At 43.8% G+C, this 22,105-nt stretch overlaps 2 protein-coding genes across 2 annotated transcripts; both read right to left on the reverse strand.

The window, feature by feature from the left end:
- Positions 1–8,013: 8,013 nt before the first annotated feature.
- LOC6504038 (trypsin-1) lies at positions 8,014–9,425 on the reverse strand. Its single transcript, XM_001965169.4, has 3 exons — positions 9,008–9,425; positions 8,537–8,928; positions 8,014–8,471 (listed from the first exon to the last, which is right to left on the reverse strand). The coding sequence occupies exons 1-3, from the start codon at positions 9,207–9,209 to the stop codon at positions 8,118–8,120; spliced, it is 948 nt and encodes a 315-aa protein (XP_001965205.1). The 5' UTR covers positions 9,210–9,425; the 3' UTR covers positions 8,014–8,117.
- Positions 9,426–12,904: 3,479 nt separating this feature from the next.
- On the reverse strand, positions 12,905–13,822 carry LOC26514031. Its single transcript, XM_014905148.3, has 3 exons — positions 13,711–13,822; positions 13,552–13,658; positions 12,905–13,479 (listed from the first exon to the last, which is right to left on the reverse strand). The coding sequence occupies exons 1-3, from the start codon at positions 13,786–13,788 to the stop codon at positions 13,110–13,112; spliced, it is 555 nt and encodes a 184-aa protein (XP_014760634.1). The 5' UTR covers positions 13,789–13,822; the 3' UTR covers positions 12,905–13,109.
- Between the last annotated feature and the right edge of the window lie 8,283 nt (positions 13,823–22,105).

Below are 22,105 nucleotides of genomic sequence, written 5' to 3' on the forward strand. Positions count from 1 at the left end.
CTTTATTTTTCCCATAATATCATTGGGTGTGTAAATTATTTTTATTTTACTTTAGGTACACTATGTTTTTGGCGAGCTTTTTACTCGAAGCTTTTATATTTTTTTGTGAGAAAGATGGCGCCAAAAGAAAATGTAAAGTTACACAATGTAGAATTTGTTAAGCATGGCTTAAAGATTACTTTCATTCTTCATATATTTTAAGTTGGATTAAAATAACAAATATTAACGGTCTATAACATAAATTATACGTAACAAAATTTTTACTGTGAGAATAATACGAAAAGTTAAAAATGTCTTCTTTAAAGTACTAAATCATCTATCCTCAAAACCCATTACTTTTTGCTAATAAATTCATTTTCAAGCAATTCATTAAAAAAGAAACGTCTTTTCAGCTAACTGGAATGTTGACAACCTTCATTGGAGACTATTTCGTTCCCTCATCTTCTACCTGCCTCCACTACCCTCGATGACCGAGAGCCTTTTGAAGTTAAAGGCAAATGCAGGCAGTGTGACACGTGTTAAGAAATTCCGCACATGGCAACTGGCCGGCAGTTGAAATGCCACACAGCAGCGGCACAACATGGGAGATCCTCCGACTCCGGCCCAGACCCTTTCGGTTGTTTCATAACAAATGACTAACAACATGGCCAACTGACTGCCAGCGACAATCGCAGCTAGATAAACAGCTCCACAGCCCAGATCCCAGAGACCAGAGACCAGCGACCATAGTCCAGAGCCAGCTTGAGATACAGATACCACGGATAAGCTAACATACGAGTTTATGCGAAAGAGAAATGCATGCACTCCAACATGAACGAGTGCATGCACATGTACAAGGACTTGTGTCTGCATCTGTATCTGGATCTGGTGGCTCAGCTGGGCCAGGAGATGGGGCATCTGCGAATCTGCGGATCTTGGATCTTGGATCTGCACAGCAGGCCGATTAGTCGAAATGATGATCAAAGTGCTGATGCTTCGGATCGGATGCGAGGGGGCCATGGAGTGCTATCCATTGATTGCGTGTGGCAAACAAACGCCACAGCGGGTAGCCCGGAATGGCACAGGAAGCGCCTTCTGGGGCGCTTATCGCTGTACAGATCCACAGATCCATAGTTGTTATCTGCGGCAGCATCGCCAGCAAATGGTCAGCGGTAGTCCGCGAATCGCGTCCAAGTCAGCGCCGGTTTAATATTCAATTTGTGCCAGCGTTTGTTGCCCAGAAGACCCACGCCGATCTGGTTGCCATGTATTTGTATATTGAAAATTGCCTCCAATCCGCTGGCGGCTTAACTAGTCCCTTCCTCCTGCGATCCCCCTTTGATGTTCCATTCCAAAATCCTGGTTTAGAGTCTTCTGACTTTGCAGAGAAAGAAATTATATTAATTGGGGATTAATTGAAGACTGCTGGACGAGCTTGAGTTTGAAAGTAATGGGATTTGAAAACAGGCTCATACCTTTGCTCTGGTTTAAGCCATTCTCTATTTCAGTAAGGTTTTTGTATCAGTGTAGTCCAGCAATCAGCGTTCTCAAGGCAGGCTGGGCTTCCGCGCCGCGCAACTTGTTGCTGTAACACTTCATTTATTTTGATAACCATAAGATTGCCAATAAAAATTGTATGCCCGGTTGATGCTCTAGTCCGTGCCTCCCCTCCTGTCACTCTGCTTGCCCCAAAGCCTCCTGCCTCCTGCGGGTCATCCCTTAGTCTGTAGTTGCTTGATTGAAATTGCAACTGACTGGCGGAGGGGATGGCTGGTGGCAGGATGGCAGGGGCACTACCGCCTGTCTTGTGGCCAGATTTGTAACGCATTTCCATTTTGGCGGTCAGTGTCAGTGGGATGGGGAAGTGCAGCCTGAAGTTGACAACTGAAAAGATACGGTTCAGGGCCATCGGCAAGGCAGTGAGCTTAGGCAGTGAGCTAAAGGCTTAGGCAGTTCAGTAACTTCCATTCAAAGATGCATTTTTAATAGGGAGTTGTAGATAAAAATAGATTACCATTCTTGTGAAATAATAGTAAGGATTACAAGATTCATCATACATTTCAACAAACTGTAAGTCTTCAAGCCCCGTATTGTAAAGTGTAACTGTTCTGCCCATTTCGGGCCAACTGACATGGCCAGTTAGAGGGTCGTAAGATAACGTTTATGTATGATACTCGCCTCTGGCTCACTTCGATGCATTTCCTTCAGAGATGGGCTTATCTGGGGGGCTTGCCGAAAATGCTGTTCCTGGCCTGCAGCTGTGTGGAGTAGACGGGCTGGCTGGATGGCTGATGGCTGGCTGGAAAGGTTTTTGTTCACCAGGGCACTGAGATCATCGTCATGCCAACCGCCACATTTTGTTGGCAATTTTTCAGTCACTGATTGTTTTGTGGGCACAGTCACAGTCCCTTCTTTGGTCGTTCACTCCGTGTGACTTAGTTTTTTGCACGAGGTCATCATTTTCCTCCTGCCCCTTCCTATTTTCCTATTGTTGGCCGGGAACGAGGTGAAGTTTCTGCGGTTGGCCCGGCCCGGACCGGGCAGGCCCAGCCCGCCCGCAACAGAACCGACTGTCTATCTGAGTATCTATCTATCTATCTATCTGTCTGTCTGACTAGCCGGGTATCCGACTGTCTCCGCAATGTTTGTCTTGCCTCGTTTTGTGTCTTTTGCTGGCCATTTTTATCTATTGCCGCGCACGTCGGGTCACATTAACGGTGCTTTCTCAACGCTCGAGTTCTGCCATTTGATTTCCTTAGCTTCTAGGCCCTCTAAGCCCAGGTTTACTTTTAGGTTGCCTTTACCTTCCCCTACCTGTTTGGCTTTCTGTTATTTTTGCGACCGTGATCTTCTTCTGGTTCGCTGTCGTCTCAGGCAAACAAACAATTAAAGTCATAAAAATTGTGGCCAAAGACTTGTTGCAATTGTTAATGCGGTAAGCACTCGCCGCACTTGTTGCCAGAATTTCGAGGGAACTCTTCTCCGGCTGTAATTTCATTGTGCGGTTATACAATCGAGATGGATGTCTGGGACGGCATGCGAAAGAAGATCGGTTTTCTGGGTTCTATAAATAATGGATAACAATTGCCAACTGGTTGGGATACAAATTTTTCCTAGCTATGAGAAATGGTATTCATTTCTTATATTAATGAGGCACTATCTCTATGGTCTGGTGTTTTTAGCCACTGATGTGTTGGATATCTTTCCTGCAATATTACCCAAAAGGGCCATAAAAATTTTCCGAAAACTTCTTTATATTCGCACCTTGTGCCACATTTTGAACAATAACCATTTGAGCAACCAGTGGGCGCAATAAACGAATTAAAATGTAAATCATTTTGGAGTGGCCACTAATTCTCGTTAATTCGCGTTGCAAATTATCGAAATTCCTCGTAGATTTTCGCTTTCGAAACCAGCGGGTCGCAGGTCTCTGAAGATGGCCAGAATGAGAGGCTGCCGAGTGTAACTTGTTATTTGCAGTAATTAATTTTAAGGCAAGAGTGCTAATTAATTCCGAGAGCAGAGCAGATGAAGGCGTTGGAAGCGCAAAGCGCAAATTGTAGACCAACATCCGTCCGACTCTTTTTTCAAGTTGGCAATTAACTGGCCCGGCTGTAGTGGCCAAAACCGAAACTGAAGCTCAGCTACGGCAATTTCCTATGAATTTAGAAGCGAATCGCATTTCAGGAAGCTTACATAACTGTTTTAGGGCACTCGGCGGCAAATCTTTTGTAGATTCTGCTGGACTGATGCAATGTCCAGCTAGACAAGAGTCGAAGAAGCCATCTGCTGCTTAGTTTGGGCCCCCTCGCAGTATCTGGTCGCCCGGCTGGTGGGGGAACTGAGCCAATAGTAACGCCTACCAATACCTTTAATTATAGTGCCCTGCCCGCCAAGGACCGCGATCAGGGACGTCCAAACATGACGCACGTATAGAAAACATATTTCAAACTAAACAAACTCATCAGAATGGACAAAAAAATGAAACAGAAACAAGAAAACCCGCTGGGACGCGTGCAAAATTAAAAGTAAAGCGAGAAAAATGTAGACAACACGTCAGGCATGGCCAGCCCCAGTCCCAGTCCCAGTCTCAGTGAGTTCTTGGCCCAAAGTGGCAGATCCACAAGACCGGGGCCTGGCTGATTAGCTACATTGGCTTACAGTCCAAGGTCACTGGGCATGACGTCACTCTAAGCTGATGAATTCAGAGTTTCAAAGGAAAGAACAATGCTTTCTTAGAAATTCATACAAGAGTTTCTATTAATATACAAAATGCCTCTTTAGGCATATCAACAGGCAGAGAAATAATTTATTTGTTAGATTTTTAATTAAAATAAAAGTTAAATAATGTCATTAATACCATACCTTTTTCCCTCCGTGTAGTATAAACTTGTAGCTAATTTGTCAAGCTTTTCTTTTAAGGCTTGGATGGCTTAGTCGAACTGCGACAAAGATAATACTAATGCCCACGCAGGCCATTTGTTAAGGCCTATTCTATTTTGGTTTAGCGCCTCATCAAACTTCCAATTTATGAGCCGGATTTCTCAGGCCAGCTTTTGCCTTCAGCCTTTGCGCAATTGAATGGCCGCTGGCAATTTAGCAATTATAAAATGATTAATTTTTGTGCATTTTCTCAACACCTTCCACTTAGCGGCCGCTAACCAAACCAGAACCCGAGCCCGAACCTAAAAGCCAAAACCATGGGGCAAACTCCGAGCCAAGTTAAGAGCTTTGAGCCGAGCAGAGTTGAGGGCCAGGCGTTAAAGCCCAACTACTGTCGATTAAAGTGCCGCTGCCCCGTTGCCGTGTAGGGTATCATTAGGCCAGACAAAACAATTTAAAGTAACTACAGCAACTAGCATAATAATGTTAAAAAGAAGAAGCGACCGCAGCCATAGACAATTTTCATAATGGACAGAAATAAATCTGCTAAGCCGAAGTAGGAGCAGCTGCGGCAGCGACGGATTCGCTTCCCTGGGAAACTGAACAACTACCGAACGCCGATCGCGAAGCACAACTTAATTAATAAACTAATGAGCAGTTTGCAGTCAAGTCCCTGGATGCCCAATGCATTGGGGCCACCTCCCTCCCCAAAGATCCAGTCCATCTCGGATCCCGAGATTATCTACATAAAGTAGTCACAGTCGCCGGCGTGCATCGTTCCTGGAAATCGGTGGAGCCCAGCCTATTTGCTAAGAGATCAGCCAGAAATTAAAATAAATGTGCAACGTGAAAAAATGCTAAAGAGCTCAACGGAAAGTAAAACCGGAACGTGTTCAGTGCCAAAATACAGAAAAGCGAAACAAAAGTAAAAGCCCCTAAAAATGTGATTTATTCATATGAGACTGAAACGGACTGTACGTGGTATGGGATGCTAAAATGTAATATTTTTAATAAATACATGTTATGAATTATTGATTTGTTGGTGAAGGGTTTAGTATGGTATTAGTACTTACTAGAATTCCAAAACTTTATGTTGGAAGTGCAATCATCATTAAATCGTACATTTCTAAACTATTAAAAGTATTTTGAGTTAGAAATTCGTCGTCGAGTATTCAATTTATGCATGAAATTCAATAAACGCCTAACTACTACTCCCAAGTGCCAATTTTCCGTTTATATCTAGGATCGTAAAGCTCACATATGTGAAGAACCGAGCGTTTAACTTATCCCTGCATAAACACTATTCGTTTTATAGAGCTTAAAAGTGATTTAAAAGTTTTGATCCTCCTCCAACGTCATTTGGGGGGCTTTTCACACTTTGCCGGCATCGTCGTAAAACGAAAAACACCCCATGCCATTGGTGGAAAGGGGTCTCTACAAACGTGAGCCATCTACTAATGGGTTTCGTGAAAGCCTGAAACTGATGGACCTTTTTTTTATTATTTTGTTGGCGAAATTTAAGCGATCTAATAAATGTCATAGAATGAAGAGGAATGCTTCAGGGCACTGCCTAAAAAGCCATAATTACGGGGTCATTATTCAGGCAGGGTTCAACTGAAAAATGCGCCAAAGGCGGCGGTCAGGCGTCCCAGACTCGGACAAATGAGATTACAGAAATGGCAGAGGCAAAAAAAAAATAAAAGTTGACTCTGACACGACCGACAGTGCAAGTAGAAGGCTGCAGGTTCAGCCAGTAAATCATTTTGTTTTCACTCTTGTTGCTGCCGCAGTTTAATTATCAGGACTCGAGATTTCGTCTGTCCAGCAGCTCGTAAATTGTGGCGAGAACAAGAAACGGCTGACGGCTGCATCGGGAACATATTTCTCTCTCCGCGTGTAAATTGAAAAAGAGTTGAAAAACTATTCAAATCAATGAAAACTGATAGCCCCAGGGCAGCGGCGGCCAAGTCATGATTAACATGGGCTTAGGGGACCTTATTCCATGGCAATATCCTAAGTACCTTTTGGCTTTGGCACTTGTATCTGCACTGTACAAAAAGGGATAAATAAAATATATAACTTGTACATAAAATAATAAGTTAGAAGACTCTTAATGCTAAGAATATATAGCTCTTTTTTTATTTGGAAATTCAAATTTAAACCTAAAAGACAATTGGTTTTTTTGGACAGTGTAGGATGCTCCAAAGATGGCACCATGTACCATTTAAGCGACATGCCAACACTTGACCAGCCCCAGAGCCAGTCGGGCCAATGGAACCTGGCAAAATGTATCATTAACAAGTCACGACAAATTCGCAGGCCGAATGCGAACTGCTAGTCCGACTCGGAGTTGGACTTCTACTCGGAGTTGGACATTTGAAAAGCTACGAACAGAGCCAAATTTGGTAAGACCTCGACACCCGACATTAGATAAACTGCGACTCCAGAACCAGTCGCAGCTCTCCAGCCCTCCGGGCCTGGACTCCGAGTAGTGAATCTTGTATCAAGTGCCTGGGACGTGGACAGGTTGGCCATTTCCCGATCGCCGGTGGCGGTCGCTTTGAACGGACCAGACCCACCGCCACGTTGAGGTGTGAAAAAATCTAAAATGCAAACACCAAACACCAAACAGCAAACAGCAATCGCGGGGCCTCGGCCTGGGTCTTCTATCTGCAGTCCATTTGTAGTTGGTCCCCTGGGCGCTGCCAAAAAGCAACTGAGCCACAGATTGAAACGGAAAGCGATCGGATCGGTGGAGATAGGATGTGCGTCCATGTCCAGCTAACAGATCCTCGGCTCAACCCATCTCTAAAGCCATTCCGAGCCACTACCACATGCCCCTTCGCACTCGTACTGGTACTGGCAGTCGGATTCGCATTCGCATTCACATGAATTATTTATTTCAATTGTCTGCGAGCTGCATTATTTTTAGAGTGCTGGCCATAAAGCCGTACAATTTATGATCGGCGGTCAGGAGCCGTTCAAATTATCGCAGGGCATGCAAAATTTATTAACAAACATAAAAATTGCTCGAGAATTTATTTCATCTTAATTCAATTTAACAACTTAAACAGCCATAAAGTGTTCACATAGTAAATCAATAGCAACTCTATGCAGATGGGCATGTAGCAGATCCCTGCCCAGTTCTGTCCTGTCCACATGCATCATCGTCATAATCATAATCAACGTGCCCCGTCTAGGGACTCCCTGTCCCGACTCCCTGTCCGGATCGTCTCTAGGCCCCCAGTCCACTGGATTTATGAGCTGCGCATGAAAATGAGTCAAAACAAATTATGCCGCTCGCAGGCCGAGTTGGGAGTTTCTGATATTTTTTTTTTTGCTCTGTCCAGGTGGAGCTGATTGACAGCACTTTTCGTATGGAGTCGGGCAGCGATTATGATGTGAGCGCTGCCAAAAAGATTTCCATCAGCGGCAACAATTTCGAGGCATTAATCATGGCCGTCAAGTACGAGGGTGGGTCCGATGGAGTTCTACCCAAAAACTGCCACAAGGTGGAGCAATGTCGGAGGAATGTACCAGCTCCGATAGGAATCGCGACCGGATGATGGTATTTAAATCGTACGCAGAAAGGATTAGCCCGAGACAAGTATGGGAACCGACAGTCGCATATCTCTTCTCTTCTTCAATAAATATTTTAAAATTGTTTTGTTTATTTGATGCGAAAATCTTTTCAATAATTTAGAATAATTTAGAAATGGGATTGATTCTATGAGTGGCAATGAATGATTTCTCCTCTAGCTCTGGCAGTAGCAGCCGTCGGCGGTGTTCTGCTTGATCCAGTCCAGGAACTTGCTCACCCTAGCGTACACACCTGGGGCATTCTTCTGGGCGCATCCATAGCCGAAGGACACCACACCGGCGAGCTTGTAGCGACCCTCGTTGACGATCAGTGGGCCGCCACTGTCGCCCTGGCAGGCGTCCTTGCCACCCTGCTGGACCAGGCCGGCGCAGAGCATCACCTCGGCGATCTTGTCCTTGTAGCGGGTCTGGCGGCAAGCCTGGTTGCTGATAATTGGCACGTTGACCTCCTGCAGGTAGTTCGAAGTGACACCACCCTCCTTAATCAGACCCCAGCCGGCGACAACAGCCTGTGAAGACAAAGTAATTTTTCCTTAAAAAAGGATCTTAAGAATTGAAAGATTTTAATACTCACGGTCTTGCCATCGAAGTTCTGGTTGGCTGTGGGCAGACAAACTGGACGCATGTTTCCGGTCAGGGGCACTGGAGACTCCAGCTTGAGCAGAGCCACATCATTGACAATGCGGTTGGGATCGTAATTGGGGTGGATAGTGGTCTGGACCACCTTCCTGACAATGCCAGGGTCCCGGGAGGATCTGTCGATCTGGAGCAGGCGAATGGTGATCTGATCCCGGTTACCGTGGACGCAGTGAGCCGCAGTCAGGACATAGCGATCGTTGATCAGAGAACCACCGCAGAAGAGACGGGGATAGTGACGACCCTTGACCAGCTGAGCGGTCCAAGGATACTTGTTGGAGCGCACCTGCTGGCCACCAACGATACGGTTAACATTGGGGGTTCCACAGACTGAAATAAGAAGGATAAGTTTAGGAGATTCAGGAGTAAGATTTTGACGGCCTTTCTATCAAAAGGATCAGTGACTCACAGCAGTTCTGCTTGGTGTTGCAAGTATTGCGATTCTTCACGGGACGGACAGCCTTGAGAGCTTCTTCGGAAGGATCTACCACGTCCACCACATCAGCGAACTTCTGGGCGAGGGTCTGGTGGGGTGCCTGGTACTGGTACTGGGCCAGAGCCAGGGTGCAGCCCAGCAGCAGCACCAGTGCCGGGGCCAAAGAAACGCTCATCTTGTCGGGAGTTAACTTCTGAGGAAAGTGACAGAGCTGTTTGCCAAACACCGGCTACTTATAGGCCCCCCGAAAATCGAGATCGCGATCAAGTTGGGCATTTTTAATAAAACTAAAAATATGAATGTTTTATTGCTTGTATAAGCAGCGCTCTTCTTTCTTTCTTTCTTTCGTTTAAGACTCTCTTCGGTCTTTCTCCGCTTTCTTTGTTTGACGGCGGCGCCAGCGTCGCAGCCCCAGTCGGCCGCGGCAGCATCTTATTTGCATAACACTTTATAGCCCCGCACACACTGTCAGCCTCAGCCTTTGCGGTTCTCAAGTATAGACGGTTTTGTATTTTTGGCTCAGAACAAATCATCATTTCCACCCGAACAACTTGCCGAAAGGGCAAATAAACTTTTTAAAAGCATTAAAATTATACACTTACGGATAAGGCCGATCAAATTTGGGTTATTGGAAGTGGTCAGAAGGGGAAGTGTAACTTTTTGAAGATTAAATTTGAAACTAGCAAGATCATCCCATGACTTGCCTTTCAATTATCATTCAAGGTTTCAATCTGCATCTAAATATTTCTAGCTCATTGCAGATTTTCGACAAAGACTCTAAACTTATAAAGTTAGTTATAAAATGATTATAATATTCAAGAAATATTTAAATTATTTTCCATTTCACTCCACTTAGTTTAGCTTTTAAATATTTATTTCTTATAGAATATTTATTTTATGAAAACCTTTGAAAGGGTATCTAAACTACCTCTATAATGCTTGAAGAAAATTTCTCCTTATGGCTTTGCATATTCATGAAAGTGGAGCAAACCTCAAACCTACAGTCCCACCGCCACCCGTCGCTTCTTTTTAATGGACTTTTAATGCGCATCTGGAGAGGCTTAGGCACCGTCATCGACAGCGCCTCTGACCCGAAAGATCTGGCCAAAATAAACTCGGCCGCTGAGTTGGCAAATTCCCTCCAGTTGGCCCCGGCCAAGTCGAGTGTCTCTGTGGCCGCGGCACTCGATCGGATCGGAATCGGAATTGCGAATTGCGATCTGGCTGGCATTGCAGCATAAATATCCTTTAAGTGCCGGTTATCCGGTATCATCATTAACCGGAGGCAAACGCCCGCTTTCACGCTACAGCACCAACCACGAATAATTTATAAGGCTTTACGATGGGGGCAAGCCTTGCATTTGGTTGCATTTCGGCATAATTTACAAAACGCAACCAGAACAGAACCGATCAGGGGACAAGTTATTCCTCCGGGTCCCCCCCAGTGCACCCAGCTCTTCGATCATATTTCTTTGTTTGGAATGCCAACGTCCTCGGCTTCGAAATTGATTCGCCTGGGGCCCTCAGTGTCGTCCATCCAAACGCCCAAAAAATATAAATTAATAAAAGAAGTGCGTTGATAAATTGCGTGCAGCTTGAAATTATGCAACATGCGGCACATGCAACAAATTGGTGTATTCAGAACAAATAAATTATGCAGGAACATTGGGGGGAACGAACGGTAGAGGTTGAGATTTAGTTTACATTTTAGTAGTGGGTCACCATTAGGGTCGTAAATCTGCCAAAAAACCATTGAAAATGATCAATTTTGGATGTGGCCCAGACTCTAAGCCGAGATGTCTTGTTAAATATTTCAAAACAGATAATAGCTTAATATTCCCATTAACAAATTTTGTAAAGTCGAGCGCGGTTTAGTGTCTTCCCCACATAAATAACTTTTACTCTTATGCAAAAGTTAAGCAAATGCTAATGTAGGCGTTCGCATGGATTTGTTTTAGAAATTTTTTTCCCTTCGCATATTAGCATATTTTATGCGCAGATCCGAATAAACGCCACCGACTTTAGCCAAACTCATTTATTAATCAACGAAAGCATCGGAGATATGCAAATGGGAGCTTTCAGCTAAGTGCAACGCAAGATCTAATTGCTGCAATGGTAATTGCCAGAAAACAGAACAATGAAAAGATTGTAGAACAGAGACAATCGGATCTCACCATGGTCATTATGCTTTCAGCAGGCGAAATTTCACAAGTGGGCGTGGCTGAGTGACAAACACGCAGAAGGAGTCGCATATTTAGAATGTATAGGATGCACATACAGATAGAGATCATTGAACCGAGCCTGAGGTAAACAAACAAAAGACTGGGAGCCAGATCCACCAGAACAGGGATAGGATGCCAAACTATATCACAATTTAGAAAGGTTGAATGGCATGCCATTCACTCGCTTCGCCCGGTGGCAGTTGCCCGTCAGAGTCACTCAGTCAGTCACTCATAAATTTGCATAAGAACTGAATTGCATTGCATTATCTAAGCGGCAGTTTGCAGCTTGCAGCTTGCCATTTGCAGTTGCAGTTGCAGTTTTTAGTTGCAGTTGCTGGTGCACTTATCTCAGTGGTAGAAACAATCATGGCATAGGAAAAGATTTTAATTATTGTGTGTGACGGCGACGACGACTCCAGCTGAGAAGTGGCTATAGAGTGAGAAAAAGAGAGTCTAGAATGGTTAAGTATACACTTGAAAAAATATTTATAATATTTTTATAATGAGATTAAAAAAGTGGTAATATAGTCTTTCACCACCAGAATGGTCAGATTTTAAACTAAATTATCCCGAGTTCACCTAGAACTTTGTTTTTTAAAACTATGAGCATGGAACCTCAATACTTCCCAGTGCCCTTAGCCACAGACATCTGTCTTTAACTTCTCAGTCCCAGAGCCGGAGTCTGTTCTGTGTTTGTCTCCCGATGTGTGTCTTTTGGCCGATGTGCTGCATTTGATAACTGCCAGCAATGAAGTCTTAGACCCTTAGATAATGAAAAGGAAGCAAGACTTGAGTCTTGCAACGGGTGCACTGTAATTCAAATTAGTAGCAGTCCGGCACGAAAAAGGGGAGTATGTCTAAGACGGAGGGAAGACTCAAAAGAAGACGACTCGTCTTCTGATTCTTGGCTACCGAAGAATCGTCGGCCCCTGCAGTGCCAACTGGCAACATCTTCTTCCTCAATGACATTAATTCATTTCGTATGCAAAGCAATCAGTGAACTCTTCTCCTCCAGAACCTGATCCCCGGTTCATCTTCGTCTTGGGTCTCTTCTTTTCTCTACGGTACTGGGGTCTGGGGTCTGCGCGGCTTGGCAATTAGAAAAGAGTTGGAAAATTGTATGCGGCTCCAGGTTGGACTTTGTCTGGGTCTGACTTTTCCGACTGGCACTGGCACTGCGCACTGATTTGCATTGCACGATTCTCAACTTAATTTAACATAAAGTAAACAAGCGCAGTTAACAAGCCAAATACAAGCCATGAGCGTGCGGGTGCCGGCCACAGCATCATCTCCAGTTCCTGCTCCAGCTTCAGTCTGAGCCTCTCAGCTCCATCTGCACTCCATCTGCATTTCCCGGTCCCGGTCCCAGTCCTGGTCCACAATCCCTCAGACTCCAAAAGGGCCTGATCTTCAGCCTGACCATGCATGCCCTCCCAATCCCAGCTAGCCTCAAGAACTCCCCTCCAACCGACCCCGCTCGAGCTGCTGTCGTGTGACGTGTTGTGAAAATTCTAAAATATTTCGCCCCTGCCGGTCGAGCTTTCTCACAAGTCAACGCCAGCGCGAGACACTTTAAAAGTGCACAGTGGCTTGGGATACTGCCAACATTGAATTTCAGTTGGCAAAAATTAAGATACACTCATATTAATAAGCCTCAAATCAAAATAATTTTTATTCTCTTATTAAGGATGCAAGGGTACGCCTGGGAAGCATTTAATGAAAATGGCATGGAAGAGGATAAACTGAATAGATTTCTTCAGGAACTAATACCGATAAAAATGGATATGCTGGGATAGTTCCAGGATGTGTAATTTTTATGACTTTGGGAGGACCTTTGGTAAGTTTTAATACTTTTAATTCTCTGTACATTTCATTACTTGTTTAAGCTCCATATCACCATTGGCCTTTTTCAAATCTGTCTGGACGGCAACACAAGTTTCCTTCGGTAGTTTGGTTGGGGCGACTGTAACGGGAGTTGGACTTCTCGGTTGGTGGATTTTTCGATTGGTATATGGTTCTAGGGCCGTTCCAGTCCGAAGTAATGTATCCAGCTCTGCATCAGGCTCTGAGCCAGGATCTGTCTGTGGCACTCTTTCATGACAAACATTTTTGATTATTTTCTCGACTAGGCCCAATTTTTTTTTAATATCCTTTATCAGCTTCCAGACAGACTTTCTAAAGACAGGCGGGTAACGCTCGGTAGGATCTTTATATAACTGAAGTCTATGAAAAGAAAGGGTTTGGGATGAAATGCAAAGCTAATGGCTTATGCAAAGGCAAAAATTTATGACTCACCTGTTGGTACAGTTTTGATGACGGTTCTGAAGTTTTGTAAAACCGTCACCAAAGCTTGTTAATTGAAGCTTAATTTCATCTATAACGATCAAAGCTGCTTTATCCACCTTTTAAATAATTACACATAATTAAATGTTTAATTTTAAAATGTCCGCTCACCTCAAGAAGTTTTCCTTTACTATGAGGGACTAAAAAAATAAGAAATATAAAAGGTTTCCAACTCCATATCGCATGCATTTTAGTCAAATGAGAAAAGTAAAATAAGCTTAGAAGAGAAATGCAAATATTTTATACTAAAAACAAAATTGATTTAACAGAGATTAATAGCGGAACAAGTATAATAACAAGTTGGAATGCTACGGATAAAACTATTTATTTGGTTTGTATATTAAATGTATACTTTTTTGCTGTTGCAACCACTGTGCTGCAATCTTGGCCTCAAGCTGGGGCATCGTGAGGAGTTTATTAAAAGCCACGACAACGGCGACTGTTCCAGCTCGTCGTCCCTACACCAAATCCTTTGTAAGGTAATTGCTCATTTGAGTTATAAACACGCATACACTCCCCCGGCCACCGCTCTTGACGATCTGGCGAGATGGCAATCGGGGCTGCCCAGTAAGGGCTTTGTGGAGATTCTGATGTTCTGTTCGTCCCCGCTTTGCATGTCTAACAATTGTTCTTCTAATTGCGTTTATGGCCAGGCGAGAGAACTGACCGGACAAACGGACGGACGGCTGGACAGCGGATGGACAGTATGGAGTGGTCCGCTCCAGGCCCCCGATGCCTTGTAAACGCAATCGGACAAGATAATCTCGGCATCGCAGCGTGCCCAATGATTTGCTGGGGCCCCAAAAAGGGCTTACCCCATAGTCCAATGGGCGAACTCCCACCACCACAGGGTTTCTATGTTGCGTGGCATGTGGCATGCCGCATGGCTTGCATTTGGGAGCAACAAATTGCCGCAACGCATCTGCCAGACACTGGCTGAATTGAGTTGAGTTACTCAAATTGGCATTGGCATTGAGGGAGAAATGCGTTACATATCGCATTTATGGGCTGCTTATTAAGTGGTGCAACAAATTGACAGCTCCAAAGAGCCTCCAGAGCAGAACAGTTTCAACGTCAATTACCCCCAAACGATTCGCAGAAGACTCCTCGTCCGGCGATAGCCAGCCAACACTTCATTAAAAGTAAATAAGGTGTCCATGAGATATTGTGATAAGTTGGCCAACGAGGGTGTTTTTATTTTTTGCAGCTTTTCCAGGTTTTCAAGTTTGAAAGGCTTAAATTGCACCAAACATAGATCTTTGATAGGCGATGCAGGTTCTCAGTATTAATAATATTTAAGCTTATACTTCTACAACAGAATTTTCAGGTGATTTTGGGAGTATTTTATTGAAAGTGCTTCGCAAGTATTCATCTATATTCTTATTAAAATTTCCCATTAATTAATTAGATACCGCAACATCCTGTGATATGGTCGTAAAGCCAATATGCCTTGGTTGCTATATGTAGCGCAATATCATCTCAGGCTCACCTATGAAAGCCCTCGACAGTGCCTGAGGCCAAGGTAAAGGCATCAAATGGTTCGTGCAATTGCCAGTTATGGCTGAGAGTGCAAAAAAAGGCGCGCGTCAAATGCTGTGCAGACAAAAAAAGGAAAGAGAATAAAGGCTAGTCTAGGCGAATAGCCTCCAGATGTGGACCGCGGGTTACAATAACAATCTGTAAGGGACGACTGGCCAAGAAGCCTGGCTATATGTGAGGAAAATTGAAGCCCAGCTCGCTCTCTAATGATAACTGCAGGAACTTTAAAGGCGCGAGATTGCGGAAATTTCCCAACTGCCAGCGGATGGTTTTGCAGTTCCCTGTAACTCTGGAACCCAGAAACTCTGCCCAACGACAACGACGACAAGTGTCAAGTGAAGCTTAGATAAATTTCAAAAAGGGCAACAACATGGGCTGGTCCGTGAGGAGGAAGCAGGAGACGATTGCTCGCCAGCAGGCACTTGGAAAAAATATGTTTTATAGTGTTTGGCTTAAAAACATAAACTGAATCTTAAACAATATTGTTTATAAAATAAACTAATTTCTTAAGTTACCTTACTTAATTATTAAATATATATATTTTATTTATTGTATTTTTCGTGGTGTATGGGTAAAGTGTTGCGGAATGAAATGAAATGGTCGGAGACTGAGGCCAGGCCTCACCTTGCCATGCCGCACAAGTAGCCAGCAGCCAGAACTCCATCCGCAGGCCTCATCCTCATCCTCGTCCTCAACTCTAAGACCAGCCTCGACCCCACCTCATGCTCCTGGAAATCGCCTGAGTGGCATGCCATGACTGCCTCCGCTTCCTGCTTGTTCTGCTCGTATTTGAACTTCCAGACACGCTTTTGGCCCTTAACATTTTTGACCGTCATTTTTGCCGATATAAATTCTTCAGCATCTGCTGATTCTGGTGAGGCTTCTGATGATACTACGCTGTTGAAGCTGCTGATGCTGCTGGTTCTTTTCCTTCTTTCTTTCTTCTGGTGAAGAGGGAAACCGCTTCGGGTTGCACTTTCTTCGTCGTGCCAGCAAAAGTGTAGATCAGCGCGAAATCTAATTTATGCAATGTACAAGAACATACAACATGTTGCACGATGATGAAAATGCGGCAGCCAGCCAGCAATATTTTTTATTAAAAAAAAGAAATAAGAGGAGAAAAGAAGGAGGACCAGCAGCGGCAAGACAATCGAGCAACGACAACAACGACGCATGTTTTATGACTCTCATTGTCATTTATGCAAATTAGGAAACGGCTCTGGCAATGGCTCATGAGGAGCCGGAGAAGCCGGAGGAACCGGAGGAGCTTCAGGAGCTGCTCCAATGATGCTGATACCCAGTGCCGATGTCGATGCCGAAAGCCAATTCATGGCCACTTCTAAGCAGCGGCGCAAATTTCCCACAAAATCGAAGAGCCGCGTCGAGCCGGCTGCCTCGTGGCCTGAACTTTTTGTGTCATGTCCTAGGAGTTGGGCCAAGAGAGGCATCTATCCCCCCTCCCATTTCCCCCACATGGGTCTGATGATTATGAGCAACATGTTTTATGATATCTGGCGGTGATTTATTATCATTTGATTTAAAAAGCAGTGGACAGGACACACATCAATACATGTGGCTGGTCATAGTCGGCGGAGACATGGCGTTATTTATAGTTTTGGCCGGGACCTTCGCCGGGAAAAAGGGGCAATGGGAAACGGGGCAACTGAATGTACGGTCCAGGTCCCTAGATGTGGAGGCTGCATTTCATGCTTATTATAGAAATGTGCGCTTTTATGAGCGCGCCCAGCATGTTAAAGGTGGAGAGAGCCGAGAGCCTTTTGGCGATTTTAATTAGCGCAGCCCCAGTCTATAAGCGGCTGATCTTGTTTTATGTCGTGGAGACCGCTGAGCAGCTAATTAGCTTCAAGCAGCGTTTAGAACAGTTACAGTTGGCTTGTGATTGATTTTAATTAGCTCCAAGGGAGTTGGATCATCATCACCATGAGCCCTAATTTTCTATTAAGGGATAGTCTACAGCCTGGACAGTAATTATTTCTGCATATAATTACCTTTGCAAACTTAATTTCTTAATTTTGCAACCCATTAAAAACTATCTGCATACTTTTAGGAGTACAACAAATAGCTTTGCCAATATATTAATTAGAATATTCTTATTTAATTGCTAATTCACATCAACAATATAGTTGTTCCCATTGATTTATTGGCACATTATTAAATTTAACGATAGCGCTTCCTGGTCAGCTTTACGAGGCACATTATACACCTCAGCAGATAAATTCGCTCTTAACCCACGATTAATGCTGGCTTAATTAGAAAACGTGAAGAAAATACCATTGAATAGAGCATCTAAATCTGAGGCTCTCTACACGCTAATTCAAAGATGTACACCGATCGTAGGGCCAATAACAGAACTTTACGACCCATTGGATCCCTTTCTATCCGAAACTTAATGGCGCCCCCATATAATGGCTAATGCCAGCAAAGAGGATCGTTCATTAGGCCCTGTTACTCTGATTAGCCAGGATGGCAGGGATTTGCTTGAACACTTTTATTTGCCTTTATGCACGGGCGTGCCTAGCTATGGGATCCCCACTTTAAGCTGCTTATGCCAGCTGGCCAGTCTATGGCAGTCTGGGTCCAATACTCCCAGGCCAATTAGCCGGCCCTTCTTTTTTCTTGGGGGCATCTTGGGGTCTTGGGGACTTCTATACCTTGTTCTGATTAGGTTCCCACTGCAATTGCGACGTAGTAATCAGACTGCTGGCGTTGCAGTTCCGTTTGCATAAATTACCGCTAGCCAGCCGCATGTATTTCACAATCGGAGACGTCATCGATGGAACCGCCTACGTGCCGGGCTATCTGCCGTCCCTCGGTCGCATCATCCCACTCTGAAGTTGATGTGCTCATCTTGGCAATGTTGATACATGCCACTAAAAATAGACTCCACCGATGTTTGCTTAATTTGCTTTGATAATTTATTACTTACCTTCACGTACTCGTACAATCCTTAACGATGCACTTGCCACAAGTGCTGACTGAAGACTATGATACGCCAAGCTGTGAATTTTCACAAATCTTTACAGAGAAAAAGAAATTTCACTTTTTTAGAAATGATAAAATAATAAAACAGTATCTTAAATTTAAGCTACTAAGCTACCAGTTCTTCAGGCTAAGTGCTTCTATGAATGTATGAATATAATGTGGTTAAATATATTTATTGCATCTGACTTTAAGATTTCTTTCCGTGTGGCAACATTGAACCCCAGGCATACAACTTATTAAATTGATGTGTTTTCTATTCTTTCAATGATTTCAGCCATTTTGCATTTACATGCAATTAAATGCCCATTCACGTGCCAGCCAGACAGAAAAGAAACATCAATTGCTAGGTGGCTATGACATCACCATTAAATCTTCCCCTTCTTAAAACATTTTTATTATTTTTTTTCTTTGTTTGCATCATCGATGTTACCCATGAGCATTAGCTGTTTTGGGTTAGGGCCTTATACTTACATATTGCCGTTGTCCGTTAGACGTTCTCGCCAAATCGGCCTAACTGCCGCCTACTCCCGAGTTCGGGACGGGCTTCGCCCCTGGCTGGTCTTTTCAATTGCAAATTTAATTCAATCATTGACTATAATTTGGCGCACTCGAAGAAGTGGAAGGCATGAATAGGGACTGCAGTCTGTAGTCCGCAGACTGCAGTCTGAAGTGCACATTTAACAGTTAAATGTTGCTGCGGCGTTTGCATTTAACACGCGCAAATTGCTGCTGCAACAACTTGCAGCAAGGTAAAGGTAAAGGAAAGACTCCGAGACACAGCCACTATTAGAAATTCTAATTTTCCCAACAACAACTGCTGCAACACAGCAATCAAGGGCACTAAAAAAAATATAATTGACCTTTTATAAAAAGAACTGTAATGAAAATAGTTACCCCTAGATATGTTTATGACAATAACATTTTAAAAAATATTATGCAAGCTTTTAAATTAAATATCCAATTTTTACATCAATTCATTTTTTATAATCAATTCATTTTTTTCATTTTGGAGAGTCACCCGCAATCGAATAAGCGGATGCCAGGCCCGGATTGCAGCCAAAGAAGATGCAGATGAAGGTGGCAAATATGTAAGTCACGTTGCCCATTCCGAGTTGTTTTGGGTCGGGCTTTGTTTGGTGTTGCCATTGACAACAACTCTGCAGCAGCAGCAGCGGCAATAGCAACAGCCGATGCAATGTTGTATGTTGCAGATGCCGCCGTAAACAATTGCGATAAAAAAGCGTGCGAATTTCTCACGAACATTTCGAGTATAGACCAGGGCGAATACCCAGCTTTCGAGCCTTATAACCCAGCCACCTATGTATATTGCCATGGCCAATGCCAAAGACAGAGACTCGTCTCCAATTCGCCGGAGCGCATGTTCTGGCGACGGCGGTATTTGTGCTTTGATTGCCCAAATCCAACATCTACAAGCAACTAGCGACCAGCAAACAGAAAACAGAAACCAGCAACATCCAGGCTCTTGGCTTCAACAAGTTTGCCTTAAGTGGGCTGTGGGTCAAGCCATGGCCGGCACATTTTTGTGTGGCACTAATGATTTTGGCATGGTACAATTGATTGATTGCTTGATTGAGTGCATTGAACCATGAACCTGGGACTCCGGCCTAAGGTCAATTGGTTTCTCAGCAGCTCTCCTGACTTGACTGGTTCTGTGACAATTTTTCCATGTTTTGCTTTCATAACAAACACAAAATAGCAACATCAGCAGCCGCTGCAAACAAAATCAGCAGGACTGAAACCGACTAAAGAAGGGAACTCACGTCTAAAAAATTGTCCAACAGTTGGGTTTATTATTTCGATTGCAGAATCCACACACATCTATTCAAAAATACACATATACAGGGGAGAGATTCCTTGGCACGTAGCAGCACTTTGGTTCCGTCTGCAGCAACTTGCAACTTGCAACATGCAGCATCTTCCCAGTGCAGCACCACTTCTAATGATCCAAGCGAGGTCGTTCAGCCACAGATCTGCAACTTTTTTTTGTTGTTGCTGATGCAGTTGCAGAGACTCAGACTGAGACTGAGACTGAGTCTCCTGACTGCATGCAATTCTTCTCTGGTTTGCTTTTTGTTTCTTTCCTTTTCTCTGTGGGGCTTTTTTGTTGTTGTTTTGGTTTTTGTTTTTGCCCCCATGCCTACCTTGCCTTGTCCATGCTTATTTTCTATTACTGCTTTTTCCACTTAAGGCCATTGCACTTTTTACGTGCATGCCATGGAGGGCCATTGCCGTTGCTGTTGTTGCTATTGCTGCTGCTGTTGCTGCTGCTGTTGCTGCTGCTGCTGCTGGCTGTACGTGAAAAGGTTGTGAAAATGCTGAGACTGAAGCTGTGTGTGGAAAAGCTGGCAACAAATTTTGCGTCATGCTTGGAAAAAATGAAATGGAGCGAAAAAATGTTCAGCCGGACAAAGTCATAGCCAAAGTCGATGGCGAAGCCTCCATGTTGCAGCTTCTGCTGCTACTAAGCCAGGGAAATATGGGACTTTTTAGGTTCGTTGACTTTGAACATTGTGTTGGCATTGTTCTTCTCACTTTATTATTTGCTTTGCTGCAACAATTCGCGTGCAGTAGCCGCCACACGGCAGCAGAACAAACAGAAGAAGGCTCGCCGCGGCAAACAAAGCGCATATAATTCATAGCAGCCAGCAGAAGAGCTAAAAGCTGTAGAAAAAGGCACCAGAAGGCAGCAAACTGCATTCAACAGACTGACCCTTTCATTAGACGCAGACTCTGGGCAAACTTTATGCATCCTGCGCGTTGATTTCCATTTAAACGACAGCGTTAGAGAAACAGAAGCAGCATGGCAACGTGCCACTAGAGAAAACAAAAAGCAAGCCAAACTGGCTTCCCTGATGCTATCCACTCCGTGCTGCTCGAAACGAACGAAAAGCGAAAGAACCCATTAAAATAGCTGCAACTGTAGCAAATGCAACTCCTCGACTCTTGCAACGCGGTAGGTTGTTGTCACATGAAATGGCTACTTTGATTTGCTGTGGCGACCCGGCGAACACGACCGTTGACAACTTTGACCACCGAGTCAGAAAAAAGGAGATAAAAAAGGGCTTAAGGCTTCTAATCTGTTAGCTTCTAATCTAGTGACTTTACTTTTAAGGAAAGTATATTAAAAATCATACCAAGGTACTGAAAACACCTTTCTAAGTTTGCAAAAAATTTTTAAAAATTATGCAAAAAGCCTAAAAGCCTTTCCCAAGCGATTCGATACAGCCTGATCCCCATGGTCGTACCAGAATTAGGACGCAGTTCCGAACCGGGCACGTAATGTGGTCACTTGGTTCGTGCTTGGGCGCTGGAAAGAAAGCATATTCGGTTATGAATAGCTGCCACTTGCATTACGGAGTCTGCGTGCAGCAATTAGTGGCAAATTGCATGGGAAAATTCTATCGGTGGGGTAAAAAATATGCAAACTTGTGCGCGGGCGAGCCTCAAGACCTTCCAAATCAAAAGACTTAAGACACGAACTTGCTCGTTGCCTGACCAAACGCATTGGTTGAATTCTTAACAGTAAACTGAAGCTCCCTCAACTTGTTGGCCAGTTAGTCGGTGGAAGATTTCAATAACGAATCACTATGATTACCATTTAGGTGGGCCAACTTTTGGACTTGAAAATTGCAAGAAAGAAGATTCCCAAATAAAAATGATCAACTAACAGTCTACCTAGAAAAACAACAAATCAAAAATATCTTTGAAATTTAAAAAATAATACAAAATAATAGAATCATAAAAAAATAATTTAAAAAAATATTCGATTTTCAGAAAATTTATTTATATTTTTTAAATATAAACAAAACCTATATACCCACTAGTCCTCAAGAGGTAATGGCCTTTTCCAACGGTGGGCGACTAGTTTACTTCCTTGTTTTTTCGACTTTGCGACCGAAAAACAGAAAAAAAAATTGAAACCTTAACCTTAAACTTGCAATCA

This window comes from Drosophila ananassae, chromosome 3R (genome assembly GCF_017639315.1).
Source record: "Drosophila ananassae strain 14024-0371.13 chromosome 3R, ASM1763931v2, whole genome shotgun sequence".
In the NCBI taxonomy this organism is placed as follows: domain Eukaryota; kingdom Metazoa; phylum Arthropoda; class Insecta; order Diptera; family Drosophilidae; genus Drosophila; species Drosophila ananassae.